The sequence below is a fragment of the Frankliniella occidentalis genome, unplaced genomic scaffold (assembly GCF_000697945.3).
Source record: "Frankliniella occidentalis isolate FOCC.00 unplaced genomic scaffold, Focc_3.1 Scaffold107, whole genome shotgun sequence".
NCBI lineage: Eukaryota > Metazoa > Arthropoda > Insecta > Thysanoptera > Thripidae > Frankliniella > Frankliniella occidentalis.
The window spans coordinates 157616-171847 of NW_026267236.1; the positions used below are offsets into that span (position 1 = coordinate 157616).

General features: G+C 41.2%; 4 protein-coding genes across 8 annotated transcripts in view; 2 read left to right on the forward strand and 2 right to left on the reverse strand.

Annotated features, from left to right (window-relative positions):
• Positions 1-278: 278 nt before the first annotated feature.
• Positions 279-2171, forward strand: LOC113203250 (signal recognition particle 14 kDa protein). Its single transcript, XM_026417835.2, has 4 exons — positions 279-446; positions 851-923; positions 1028-1140; positions 1232-2171. Exons 1-4 carry the CDS (start codon positions 423-425, stop codon positions 1346-1348), a joined length of 327 nt encoding a protein of 108 aa, XP_026273620.1. The 5' UTR covers positions 279-422; the 3' UTR covers positions 1349-2171.
• A 401-nt stretch (positions 2172-2572) lies between these two features.
• On the reverse strand, positions 2573-7051 carry LOC113203246 (LIM and senescent cell antigen-like-containing domain protein 1). 5 transcript variants are annotated; one of them, XM_026417830.2, is made up of 9 exons: positions 6955-7051; positions 6104-6158; positions 4751-4867; positions 4534-4646; positions 4265-4457; positions 4048-4189; positions 3854-3970; positions 3632-3773; positions 2573-3547 (listed from the first exon to the last, which is right to left on the reverse strand). In XM_026417830.2, the coding sequence occupies exons 2-9, from the start codon at positions 6109-6111 to the stop codon at positions 3348-3350; spliced, it is 1032 nt and encodes a 343-aa protein (XP_026273615.1). In that variant the 5' UTR covers positions 6112-6158; positions 6955-7051; the 3' UTR covers positions 2573-3347. The 5 variants fall into 5 exon arrangements, with proteins under 5 accessions (XP_026273615.1, XP_026273616.1, XP_026273613.1 ...); XM_026417831.2 differs by lacking the exon at positions 6955-7051 and adding an exon at positions 6696-6843; XM_026417828.2 differs by lacking the exon at positions 6955-7051 and adding an exon at positions 6692-6840.
• Positions 6700-9896, forward strand: LOC113203249 (eukaryotic initiation factor 4A-III). Its single transcript, XM_026417834.2, has 11 exons — positions 6700-6848; positions 7154-7484; positions 7982-8184; positions 8263-8395; positions 8482-8615; positions 8690-8778; positions 8851-8989; positions 9100-9215; positions 9294-9401; positions 9490-9617; positions 9705-9896. Exons 2-11 carry the CDS (start codon positions 7337-7339, stop codon positions 9719-9721), a joined length of 1215 nt encoding a protein of 404 aa, XP_026273619.1. The 5' UTR covers positions 6700-6848; positions 7154-7336; the 3' UTR covers positions 9722-9896.
• A 90-nt stretch (positions 9897-9986) lies between these two features.
• LOC113203248 (progestin and adipoQ receptor family member 4) overlaps positions 9987-14232 on the reverse strand; it is an 11166-nt gene continuing 6920 nt past the window's right edge. The window contains exons 3-6 of the mRNA XM_026417832.2: positions 13135-13359; positions 12505-12608; positions 12280-12414; positions 9987-12198 (exon numbers count right to left, since the gene is read on the reverse strand). Coding sequence (XP_026273617.1) covers positions 11932-12198; positions 12280-12414; positions 12505-12608; positions 13135-13359 — 731 coding nt within the window. The 3' untranslated portion in view covers positions 9987-11931. The remainder of the gene's footprint in view (positions 12199-12279; positions 12415-12504; positions 12609-13134; positions 13360-14232) is intronic.

Genomic DNA, 14232 nt, shown 5'->3' on the forward strand with positions numbered 1-14232 from the left:
AGGGGGGAAAAATATAGTCGTCCCAGCGATACTTTGGTCTTCGGCTCCCATAAGCGGCAATGGCGCTGCCGTGGGATCCGAAGACCAAAGTATCGCTGGGCCGACTATACATGCCAAACAGCACAGCATGCTCCTCGCACAACCTAACCCACCTCCCACCCCACCTTCGAATGTCCGCGTGGAAAACACATACCGGTACTTTGTTTTGACCACCACAAGAGATTTTGTTCAGTTGTCTGTTGTCCTACGTTCATTCAAGTTTGAAAACTTACATTTTTTAACCGGATCAGCCCTCTTGGAATTCCGAATAGCGCTCGACTACGAGTACGTGAAGTGGACGAGAGGACTTAGTAGAGGGCGCCACTACTTTGAAGGGAAATCAGCGGCCAACACAACACAACAAGACAGACAAATCAAACACGATGGTGTTATTAGACCAAGATCAAGTAAGTTAATGTCGTCATATTGATATGCTTTTGGTTATATTATGATGTACCAAACCCGTGCACCTTAAATTCGTGAACGTAATAACTCCAATGATCATAGCCGATGTACAAAATAGATCCGTCTGCTGGAAGCTGAACTTTTGAGGTTAACATGCGGCCTTTTAAAAGTCTTTTCTTATCCTGTCTATATTTCCAAGAAATCATCAAGTTCTAATATTCAATCAGCCATCTCCATCGCTTTATCCCGTTCAGTCTAGTTGATGCTACATTGTTTACTGATCCTCCTTCAGAATTGTGAAAAATATGCTGTTTCACTCACTGACATGAAAGTCATAATTTAACATTTTGAGAATATTTTTATCATGCTTTCCTTGGATAGTAACTTCCCTTGATTTATTTTCCAGTTTCTCAGTGAATTAACAAGAATGTTTCAACGTTCACGAGCTAAGGGTTCTGTCACACTTGTTATGAAAAGATGTAAGTGGAAACTATCTGATACTCTTGTTATTTTATTGATTGGTTCCCTCTCTCTCTCGTAATTTTTCCCTCTTATGTTCTGAATTTTATATCCATGTTCATAGATGACGGACGTAACAGACCAGAACCAAGGGAAGGTAAAAAACCATTACCTGAGCCTGAACATCATTTTTGTTTAATCCGAGCAACACTCAGGAATAAGACTATTAGTACCGTGGTAAGTGATGCACAGCAAATAACATCTTTAAATCACAATGATGATTTCTCAAATTAAATGTTTAATTAAAGTATGATACCTTGTGTGACAGGTTGCTCCAAAGGATGTTAATAAATTCCAATTGGCATATAGCAGTTTGTTAAAGGGTAACTTGGATGGTCTGAAGAAAACTAAAAAGGTCAAATCAAAATCCAAGGCAACTCAGTGATTTATACCTTATAATAATAAGATAAGCAGAGAACTGGAAATGTCATTGATCTGTTGTAGAACAGAGTATCAAGCATGTGTGCACCATATTAAATAAGTGAGAGATGTTTTTGTTGAATGTGTAATTGAAACAATTGTTGCTGCCCTTCATTATTTTTTTTTAAAGAGTAATATGAAACAGTGGTGCAGTTTGTCCATGTTAATTGTGCGTTATGTTGACTGAAGCAATGTAAGAATTATACTTATTCATATGCACTTCTTGCACACTAGTTTTTCTTCTTCGTACATTTTTCCACAAGATTTCATTTAATTGCAGTGAAGTTTCCGTTTATTGTTTAACAATAATGGACTGAAAAATTGAGTTTTGAGGTAATAATGCCAACTTTGGTGGTTGATTTATAATGCTGTGTATGGTGATATTGTAGAAATATGTTATGTTGAAAGTTAATTTTTCAGGCATTTATATTACCTTTAATGTTTTAAATTATGTTGTAGACTTATATTTTCATGAAATCTGTTAAACAGGTTAATATGGACCATGCGGGGTAAATTGGACCACCCTCTTATTCCTATGTTCTGCTTCTGCTGGACTTGTGCAACCACTGAGCTGTCGCCCAGCATTGTCAGGAACACAACTAAGTGGTAGTACGAGTCGAGCAGAGGCAAAGCATATAAAAAAGAGGGTGGTCCACTTTACCCCGCATGGTCCATATTAGACTGTTTTACGGTTCTTTACACAATGTGTAAGGAGGAAGTCAATTTGTCATACTGTATTTTTGATCACAAATCATGAATAAAATGAATTTGTCATGTGTTTTCTTTAATGGTTTGATTGATTGATTGTGGAGTAGTGGATTACGAAACGTATGGTGAGGATCCAGGTTGGTGTTGGAATGAGATTTGCAACTATGTGCCATGATTCCTTAAATGCAGTATTATCAGGCAAAAATTTGGGCAGGGCTCTTAACTTATTACTTAACTGCCTTAAACAGTATTTTTGTAACTTTAGCTGTAGTCCTTTGGAAATCAGTAAGTTATTTGATTTGTCCAACTTTCCACAGTATGTAGTATGTACGATTAATATTGGGAATATTTCAAAATTGTTAACTTTAACTTTCAATTTGACGTGTGTTTTGTTACGTAGAGTAACTAACATTCATTGGTGTTATAAGTTACGGAGCCCTGAATTTGGGTTATTAATCTAGTTTTAATGAAAAGACATTGATTGTGGTTAAGCTTTACTTTTTTTATTCCTTTTTTTTGGAGTGTTTAGCTAAAATCAAAAATATAAATAAGTTGTTAAAATACACCTGAGACTATTAAAATAATACTCATGGGCACAAGCTTCACGTAAAGTGTACATAAGCTACAAAGCTCTGATGAGGATGGAACACATGGGACATATACTATGCTATTGTGTCTTATAAAATCTTAACAAAAGAAGTTGGCAGTCTTTTAAGACAATAAGACTATAATTTAACCACCGACTACAAGAGTGAAACAAAAGGGATGCAATACTAGCAATTAATAACCCTGCTCATGTCCTGCAGTCACTGCTAACTGGACTAGTTGTTAGAATATATAACTGTTTTTCAAAAAATAGGCTTTTAAAAAGTGAAATATGTAAATAGATACAATATCTAAGGCAAATACATTTGGTCAGTTATCTTTTCATCATAAAAGCACTAGATAGATATATTAAAAGCTTATCATGATCAGAATAAATTAAAAGAGTGTAAATGAGACACTGAACTAAAGCAGAAGGCAAGAATTCAATCAGGTATGTCAAGTGTGTCTAAATATATCAAACAAAACAATCAACAACGATGTTAATTAAATTCATCAATTCCTAGTTACTAGGTTATTCAAATACAACCACACCTAACCAGTACTTCACCAAAGAAAAGAAAAAAAATGTGTCATAATTGTGCTGGTTTGCATAGGTCAATAATGACCATTTCTCATTAAAAAATGCAGAAATTTACCCAATACCTTGTCAGTTAAACAGTTGCCTTTTTGGGAGTAGCTTCATGAGTTTTGCGCAGCCGGCGGCGTACTTCTGCAGGATACTTGTCATAGCACTTCTTGCAAACTGGCTTTAAGTCACATTCATAGAACTTCGTCTTCTGGTTCATCTTTTGGTCGCAAACTGAGCAGGCAAAATGATGCACACACCATGCCTTATTGAGAGCAGTGAATACTAAAAGGAAATTGATGACATTAGTACTACATCTTAAGCAAATCACAAAATTCAATTCAATAATTATTAGTAATTAGCAATTACCATCGCCAGCAATAACTTGATTGCACACAAAGCAAAGGTTTCCAAACAACTGATGGTAATGAGTCTCACAGTAGGCCAATCCCTTCTTTTCATAGTGGCGATGCCCCAAAAATGGCTTCTCACACTTGGCACAAACAAAGTGCTAGAATAGATAATATAAAAGTGTATTTATTTTTATGTAAGAATTGGAATTTTAACTAAAAATTGCAGAATGGACCATACCTCAACATGCCAATGTTTGCCTAGAGCTGTCACAACTCTCTCTTCAATAGGTCGACGACATGCACCACAAATAGGAATGCCCATTTTGTCATGGCATCGCAGACAGTACAGTTCATTCTAAAAACCACAACAATACTGGTAAAGAATACAAAAATAAAGCACATTTGAATTGATAAAATAAGATAAATGACTACCATTTCATTTGAGGTGAATCCTGGTCTGCTTTTCACTTCCCTTGCATCTGAATTTAGTTCAACTTTACATGAAGCACAATTGAAATGGTATGGGTGGTAAACCTCCCCACGGAACCTGAGAGGCTTCTCATCGATCACACCACTGAAAACATTAACATGTTAGACATCAAAATATTCATCATAGATACTTCATTACATGTACAAAGGTGGAACTTACTGGCATTTGTGGCAAATGTACTTCCCAAGGCCTACAGCCTTCTCCTGGGCATTGCACTCATGGCACAATGCTCTCCCCTGATTCCGAATGAAACCCAAGTCAGCTAGTTCCTTGCTGCAAGATTCACATCGGAAGCAGCGGGGATGCCAATTAGCATTCATAGCCTTGATCACTCGTCCAATCACAAATTCACCTGATTAGAGAAAAAAATATGCAAGTTAGACACCAGAATTAATGTGAGCACTAGGAAAAATATGCAAGTTACTAACCACACTTTCCACAACATGGGGCAAACAGTACATGAAAGTCATGCTCACAATATTTCCTTCCCTCAAACTCATAGAAAGTTCCGTCAGGGAATGGACGGAAGCACTGGGCACACCTGACATATGATTTGGTTTATAAATGAGTTACAAATTTAACAATTTAGTGGAGTCTTAAAAAATGACATGTTTGATTAAATAAATAGTATGATATTAGACTTACACAAAGCATTGGGTGTGCCATAGTTCACCATTTGAGTTGACAATTTTTTCATGAGGTTCAAAACCATCATTGCAGCGGGAACAAAACATATTCCCCAGCGACATATTTCCTGTGATCCTGTAAATTAAACAATCTCATGTAATTCCCAAAATATCTCATATTTTATATGGATTTTAAAGAGAATTTATTTTTGCAAAGTTTTTGCAGCTTTTGCTTGTAAGAGCGCCTGTAAGAATACTTAATCAATCCTGTGTCTGGCTTTCATAATAACTGACTGCCACACCAATATCAGGGCGATTAAAATTACCTGCTGTTGCTACTGTTTTCATGCATGTACAGAGGTGAGGATGTCTCTGAAACACTTCTGGTCGGAAACAAAGCAGGAGTATTCGTTGAGGATAGCTTTAGAAAAGTGGGTCGAGTGGGTTTAGCATATGACATCTGGCCTGAAGATATTGAAATGGAGGAAAGGGAATTTTCAGCATCTGCCCAATCCTGTTCACTAAGATCTTCATAATCACCAGTTGAAGGACTTAAATTGTCAATTTCTTCAGTTCTGGGGTCATTTCCATCTCCCATTTGATGGGTTCGTCTCTGATACAGTTGACTATGATCAAGAGATTGAAGAGCTAATGGTGCAACTGGTGTACTTGATCCAGAATGCCACATTTTTATATGATAATTATACACAACAGCACAAACAGGTAAAGATTTCCTTCAATTAGCTCTTCAGGTCAGGACAATATAGGCACATTTAAGATACTTTCATTCCAGAAACGAACAAAAGTGGAAGTAGTCTCTAGACACAAGGCAGTGATGAGCCCTGAAGGCAGCACTTGCTGACTAAGAACATTCAGGGAATGCTACATCAGCAGTTCTACTCGCTGGATAGCTGTGCTAAATGCTAGTCTACAGTCCAACACAGACAGGTTTCTAATTACAGTAAAAATAATACATTCCAAATTTCTGAGTGCTCAATTTATTTTCATACTGGAATGAATCATAAGATAGGCGTTGAGTAAGCATCTTTCCTTATCACCCTTCCTCAAACTGATAAGGAAGACAGTATGCTTGCACCTCACTGAGTGTCTGCACAGGTTTGAGGAGGTGTATATTAACTGTTAGGTTTGGTTCTCATGTAACACATGCTTTCATAATTTAGGCTGTGCTAATGGGAGTGTGTTAAGGAAAATATTAAGCTGGTTCACTTATCTAAATCTGTGTTGCAATTAAGAGTTAAATTTTTTCCCACAGGTAGATATAATATAAGGTTAGCAAAATAAATTGTATGTTAAAAATATTAGAGTTTTAAAGTGTAAGAAAAAAGATCCTCAGATTTTTTAAAGCACTCACCCAGGCATTTGCGTCTACTATGTAATGGTGGTTCTGCACAGTGAGGTTTACTCTCCTGCAAAAATTATAAAAAAAATTGTAGAGTAGAGAAAATTTGAAAATTATGACTAAGAAATAGTAACGTGACTTTTACTGTAGAAATATAAATACTGGCAAATCAAAATTTTAAAAAGAAATGTGATGTGGAAAATTTACAGAAGTAATTCTAGCTTGTATGGTGTTATTACTAACAAACACACCAAGTTGCTAAAATTTTTAAAAAGATACCATTAAAACAGTGGCAAATATAATTACGTTTATCGGCTTTACTTCAATAACTATAGGACGAAGCCTTCAGCCTGTTGCATAGACTTCAATATTACTAAACATTGTGTGGAGAGGATAGGGGATCCAGTAGCAGTACAAAATTTAAATTTAAAAGGCATGCTTGAGTAAAATTGGGAGTGGCCAAGTTAAATCAATTTGCCTACACTGACACTGACATTGACAGCTTCCTGATTTAAGCTTTCCAGGAACTGGACCGCTACAGATGCTCATGAGTATCGACACCGTTTGACAGACGCTTCCTGAGCAAGTTTCTCAAATTACCTACAAGATCCAGACAACGAAAGTTGTGGCAAGATTAGACGAAAGACACCGTCATGTCCCAGAAGAACTACCTACACAGGCGAAAATAAACATGACCCCTTTGGCTCTGCCTACGCTCCGCCACTACCTTACATGGAGCGTTCTGCTTCGATTGACGGTAAAAACAATGTGATCACAAACGAAAAGCGTGCTACTGCTTTATTTACGCACAGAAATAAGCGTACACATATAAAGGGATCGTAGATATCGAGTAAATATCAGACCTGATTTCAGTAAAACATCATGTGTCTGTGGTGAGTGCACGGTGGGGCACTTACGGATCAGACAGAAAATCGACTTAAACCCATCCACAAAAAAGTGGAAATTCCCGATGCACCCAACAACCATAAAATGACTCGCATCAAATTTCAAAATAAAGAATGACCGTGAGAAAATGTTACCTCTTTTCTTTAATTTTTATAGTCAAAATAACGAGAGGTTGAGGTCCAAAGCCCTTATGTGAGAAAAAATCTCAGAAAACCAAAGGGAACCACCACATTTATCGCGGGAACTAAGGCAGCACTGCTTCCGTTTCGCCGTTCGCGCTGTTCCTTGTTCCGGAACGTTCCTCGAGTTCAAACAACAGTCGTCAACTAGCGAGTCAAAATGGCGGAAGGACAGAGAACACGGCGTGTTTTGCCGAACGAAGACTTGTCAAATGTTGAATTTGAAACTAGCGAAGATGTCGAAGTTTTGCCATCCTTCGATTCTATGGAACTGCGAGAAGATCTGCTGCGGGGGATCTACGCTTATGGTTTGTACCACTACTATTAGGCTTGAAGCGTCCAGTCGCTGGATAGCGACGCACAACTTTCGCTATTTAAATCGTCCTCCAAACTAGGACGAAAATGGCATTTTAAAATGTTACAGTGACAGCATCCTTAAGTAACGTATTCAATAATTCTAGGGCTATCGTCGTTCAATGTTCATACTTTGACATTATACTAGCTTGAACGGTTATCAAGTTGAGGTTACGTCGTATATTTGCGTTGCTTGTCTGCAAGTTATAGAATTTTTTAAACTTTACACGAGCTCATATCACACATGATTTCATTTTCTCTCTTTCTTTTGTTACTTAGTATTGGTATCACTATCCAACCTTTCTACATCTTGAGCGACATTTTTTCCTATGCTTATTAAATTCGCCGACATACTTAAATTGACACCCTTTCACATGCAGTCAATTGATTTTTATTTGTAGTATAATTTTTCAAGTCTTTTGTGTAATTTTCATCATTTTTATTTTTCTAGGTTTTGAAAAACCCTCCGCTATTCAGCAGAGGTCCATTAGGCCCATTATCAAAGGGCGGGATGTGATTGCCCAAGCTCAGTCTGGTACAGGAAAAACAGCTACATTCTCAATTTCTATTCTTCAAAGTCTTGATATTTCTGTGCGAGAAGTTCAAGTTCTTTGTCTTTCACCAACTCGTGAATTGGCAGTCCAGATTCAGAAGGTACGACAAAACACCAAAATGTTTTTGTTTCATACAATGTTGTCTATCCGTCATTAAAATCTTTCCTATCTTTTCTAGGTCATTCTGGCTCTTGGAGACTACATGAATGTTCACTGCCATGCATGTATTGGTGGTACCAATCTTGGTGAAGACATTAGGAAGCTGGATTACGGAGTACATGTGGTCTCTGGTACACCAGGAAGAGTTTTTGGTGCGTTTCTATCTTTACATAAAATTTCTTATGAAAATTTAAAGTATGATTTACATTTGTTGTGACCTCTATATTTTTTACAACAGATATGATCCGAAGAAGAAGTTTGAGGACAAGATCAATAAAACTGTTGGTACTTGATGAAGCTGACGAGATGTTGAACAAAGGTTTCAAAGAACAGATTTATGATGTATATCGCTTCTTGCCACCCGCCACTCAGGTAAATATTTTAGATCTTGTTCTTTGTTTGTTGTCTTTAAAGTAGATCCAAATTTAAATCAATCATTATTGTAGGTTGTGCTGATATCTGCTACACTACCTCATGAAATTCTTGAGATGACAAGTAAATTCATGACTGACCCAATCAGAATTTTGGTCAAACGGTTAGTATATTTTCAGATTTTAGATGCTGTTTTACATTTTGCTGCTTTACTTACCCTTGCTATGATTTTCAGTGATGAACTGACACTTGAAGGAATCAAGCAGTTCTTTGTTGCTGTAGAGCGTGAGGAGTGGAAGTTTGACACACTGTGTGATCTTTATGATACTCTCACAATCACTCAGGCTGTAATTTTCTGTAACACCAAGCGAAAGGTAATTTTCCAATCAGTGCATATTAAAATGGAAGATGCCTTTTTTTTTCTTACTTTTAAATTTTGAGCAATTTCTTGCAACATTTGCTAATATTTGGCCTTCTGCCACAGGTGGATTGGCTCACGGAGAAAATGAGAGAAGCTAATTTTACAGTTAGTTCTATGCATGGAGACATGCCACAGAAGGAACGAGATGTCATCATGAAAGAGTTCCGCTCGGGTGCTAGGTAATTTTTTATTATGTCTGTCTATTGATTCTTTAATGACTGAGCAGTGCATTAACACTCTCGTCTATTTTCTTATAGCCGAGTCCTGATTACCACTGATGTTTGGGCCCGTGGTATTGATGTTCAGCAAGTCTCTCTTGTCATCAACTATGATTTGCCTAACAATCGTGAGTTGTACATTCACAGGTAAGTCAACTCTCAGACACACTTTCACTTTTTACGCTATATTTTACATTAGTTATAACTTATTTTTCTCTTGTTTTTTTCCCATCAGAATTGGTCGATCAGGACGTTTCGGAAGGAAGGGTGTTGCTATCAACTTTGTCAAGAGTGATGACATTAGAATTCTGCGAGATATTGAACAGTATTACTCCACGCAGATTGATGAAATGCCTATGAATGGTAAGTCTTATGCATGTTTTTAAAATTATCTTTTTGGAAGTATTAGAAAAGTAATCTCTTATTTAATGTATTTTTCTCTATTTACAGTTGCTGATTTGATTTAGTTATAAGGGTGATGTGTGTTTTCAATCCAACAATCCATGAATGTTTTGGTACATTATTTTCATTTTTTTTTATTACTGAACGCATAGAAGCTTAATGTGCAAAGTTCCATTGTATTAACTTTATATCTGTAGTTGACTGTACATACCTCTTTACCAAATGAATAATCCCATTCAATGTCAAGTGTTTCATTTTTCCTGTTTTACATTCCTATCTGCATTTTTAATGATGATTTGGACTAAAGTAAAATTGAAATCTTGGTCAAAGTGAGTTGTGTGAAGTTGTTTATTTTTTGTTCAAAATGTGTCAAGTATTCCAAAGCATAAAACTTGTACACGGATAAAATTCACAAAGTAAAAAGCACACTTCGGTAAATGAATTAAAGTGAAAGTATTGTTCTGCAAGAGATGAAGAGGAAGAGACATGTTCTTCATTCTGGTATATTAAGAAAGCAATCTGGTTCTTCAAATAAGTTATTTTATACAGTAGTTATTTTAGTTATTCATGGATCAGCATTGAGAATCACAGTTTTTGTTGAGACTAATGAATTCTTTTCAAGTACAAAAAAATACATGTATGCAATGAGCAGAGAAGTTATTCTAAAGTTGTTAAAAGCTAGTGCGTCTATTTTGACCTTTGGCTATTGATAGGTCTTGTAAATTAAATTGTGTATTAAGTTCAAAAGCAAGTCATTTCCTGTAAATAGAATAGCAAATTCTATTGAGAACCCTGATCAATCCAAAGGAGACCTGAATAGCTTCTAAAATGGTCTACTGCCTACTTTCTCTCTTTCATATGATTTATATGAGAAATATATTGACTACTTTTGAGCAAAATGATAGTGTCACAAAGTGAGACAATATTACCTAAATGCTGTTGATGGAGCCAAGGACGACGCCCCTCAGATGCCTATGTTTGCAAACCTGATGTAAGTAGATATCAATTTACCCTCGAAAATACAACACTTTTTAATAATATGCTCTGTAGTTCTTCCTTTCCAAAGTGCATTTTAAATTCTGAGGTACAGTGTTTGATCACAGTCATTACACAGCCATGAGCAAACTTTTGCTCACTTGTCTTTTTTTTCTTTTTTTTTTTTCAAAAAACAAATGTTGACTTTTGTTAACATTTTGGAGTGTACACATTTGTTCTGAGCACAGTTTCCTCACATCTCTTTTAGAGAGCCCTATATTTGACAAATGCACTTGTACTTGCCAGGTTGGTCAGTGCTGTACTTAAAACTTCTCTCAATCAATGAAGTTTTTCATAAATCAGGCATGCAAATGGTTAGTGCAGCTGTCACTGACCATACACTACAGAGTAAAACCTAGAGGAAAGAAAGCGATTATCTGGCCTACAAATTACTTGTTTCTTTCAAAAATCCATGTTTTGTCCATATTCTATGCAAAAGAATACATTGGATGAAACATAGATTTTTTAGGAATGAGTTTTTAAATTCTGTAGGAGTAATAAAATTACAAAAGCTTACAAAGAAAACAAGAACTAAGACTTCACTGATTAACAATATAGATTTTGTCCTTTGAGGAATAATGTAGGTTGTTCTTAATTTCCCCCTATGTTCTGGAAAAAGACAACTTTAATAACATCAAAATTAGATTATTTACCTTCATGAAGGATTTGTTAAGTTTTGACTTGTGTGCTGTTAGATGTCATCAAACAAGTCATTGTCATAAAGACACTTGGTCTGAAAATTTGAAAATTTTGTTTCTAATAGTGACATATCACAGACACCAAACAGTAAGATCTGAGCTCGACCTCACCCTTTCATAGAGCCACTTTATCCTATTCCTACCTATTATGGCTACTCATCTTCCTCAATTAACAACATATCAACCTTAAACAATATTACCAATCACACCAACAAAATTAGAAAAAATGAGAATCTCGAACGAAACACAACAGAGCAATGTAGCACACATGAGATTTGAGTGAAATAACTGTAATTATGGTGCGTCCAGCGAAAGAACAACACAGTTGGCTGTAACGCGTGGTGGAGATAGGGACAACTGTACTGTTCTTTCGTCAGTACGACTACACTTCTAGCTTCGATCACAGCAAGGAATGGACGAAGACACACTGCCCATTACCGCAAAACCGCTTGCACCAGGCGGGAATTTGTTGCCAAACCAGCCAAAGTTTGCTCGCATTGTCCACTGAGGCGGCGGACTCGGCCTGGCACAGAACGCGCGGCTCAGAGCTCCACGCTCTGATTGGCGGCCCCGAGGGACCCGGGAACCCAAGCACCCCACGGCGGCCATGGGGGTCCCGCGGGCTTGCAGTCCACGGACGCGATCCACTCCAGGTCCTGGATCGTGGCGCAGTGCATGGAGTAGACGGCAGCCACGGTCAGAATGTGCATGATGTTGTGCGAGTTGAGACAGTAGTCGACCCAACCGGGGAAGTACTTCTCTGGGAAGTACACGGCCCCGACCACCCCGCCGAGCAAGGAGACGCTGTCCTGCAACAGTAGAGAGGGGCGTGAGCACGGAGTACAACGCATCCCGGCGGAGGGCCGCGGGATGGACCCCAGCGATCCTACCTGCAGGATGAGGTGCAGCATGTTGTGCGGGCTGCCTCCGCCCAGGACTGCGCGCACCAGGCACAGGACTATCCGGCTCCCCCAAGGCAGCGCGAAGGACAGGCGCCGGTCCCAGGGCGACCACGCCGTCATGGCCTGGCGGAGCAGAGACCAACAAGAGCATTTGGTGATGAGGACGAGCAGGAGCATGTCTAGAGGACACAGGCACCGACACCGAGTACCCACCTTGTACAGACCGCATAGGGAAAGCCCGCAGTACAAGGAGATGACTGGCCAGCGCACGTTCCACGGCAGGCAGTAGACGGTCGCCGTGACCATCGGCAGCGCCCCTGCAGGGCAGCATGCGCGAGCACATGGTTACGCATATATAGTCACACCCTTTCACTTCCAACTATCCGGAGAGCCTCGAAGAGCCTTAGACCCTCTCCGGGGCCACACAGCCACACATGCGGGGCAGGGTACGAGATGGCCTATAGCAATATTTGCGATAGGGATATGCCAGCCGAGCGGGGAGGGTTGGGAGGTAAGGGCCCAACCGGGCCGGCCAACCGGAGCGGAGCGGGGGTGCGGGCGGGCGAAGGTCAAGGGTCGCGGGAAAGGAGGGGCCGACTGGGGCGGGCTGGGCCGGGCCGCCGGGCCTTGCCTTTCCGACCGCGTCGTGTATGAAGGAAAGCGGATGCTCGGCGGAAGGCTCGACCCGCCGCGCCGCACCGCCGTTCTCCCATGTGTTGACGTACATCAAGTGCATCGATTGGACACGGATACGCGGGTCGGGGGGCCGGGGCCTCGGGGGCCACAGCAGGGGTCGCGGGGGCCGACTGGGAGCGAGGAGCGTCGCAACGCACGTGCACTTACCAAAGCTCTGGCAGATCCAGATGCCGAACATGTCCAAGCGGAGCAGGCGGTTGTACACCCGCTCCCCGGCCTGCAGGTTCATGAACAGGTGGTACACGAAGCTGCCCACCCAGGGCGACACGGCGCCCACCAGGTGACACCAGGCCAGGAAGTGGCCGTGACGGTCGAGGCGCCCCCACGGCACGAGCCCCGGCACCACCAGCAGGATGTACACGATGGGGATGCCTGCAACAGGACGAAAAACAATCACATTGAGGATGGGGGCGGGTCGCGGGCGGTAGGGAAGCTCAGGCCACGGTTGTGAGCGGTTACTCGCGACTCGCGGCCACTTGGTGGGGGGACGAGGGGGGGGGGGGCGGCCGCACTCACGAGACCCATAAACCCCTTGGACCGTGGCCGCCGCCACTGCACCGCCCTCCTGGACAAGGGCACCCTTCGTGTCGAGGGCGCTCGCGCTCCGGGAGACCGGAAGGAGGGCAGCGCGAGGCGCGGCGCGCCCCGTTGAGGCACCGCTGGGCTCCGCCCAACACCAGGACTCCGAGGACACACACACCCAGAGACGCGAGCCTTCCGCAGCCGAGCCCAAAAGTAACGTCCTCTCATTTCACAACCCTTCATTTTGCTTGCGTAACTTTCCCCGCGTCGTCGTATGGAGAAACGGGAGCTGCGGCTAGCGGTGTGGAGGTATAGGTACGGAGATGGTGAGAGGGACAAGGGGACAAGCGGGGAAGGGGGGGAGGGGTGTAGAACTTTCGCCCACTTCCCCTGTTCCCCTCGCCTTTGGGTCGGATGAATAGAACGCATTGAGGCGTGCGGAGCGGAGGCACTGCATGGTATGGCCTGGCAGCCATTCTGCAGAATAAATAACCTTCATCCCCCCTTTTTTTCTGTTTCCGGGCCACCCTAACCCCCTTTCCCTTTCCCTCCGTCCGCCCTTTGTGGTTCCGAGCAGGACAGGGCGACAGCGGCGTGATTCTGCCGATGTTTGGGAAGTAGTTCAGGGTCGCGGCTCCGTTGCCCGGCCCTGGGCTGGGCACGCGGGCCATTGCGGGGCCGAGCAGGTCCCGCCCTGCGTCCACGCCTTTACTCGCGGGGTGG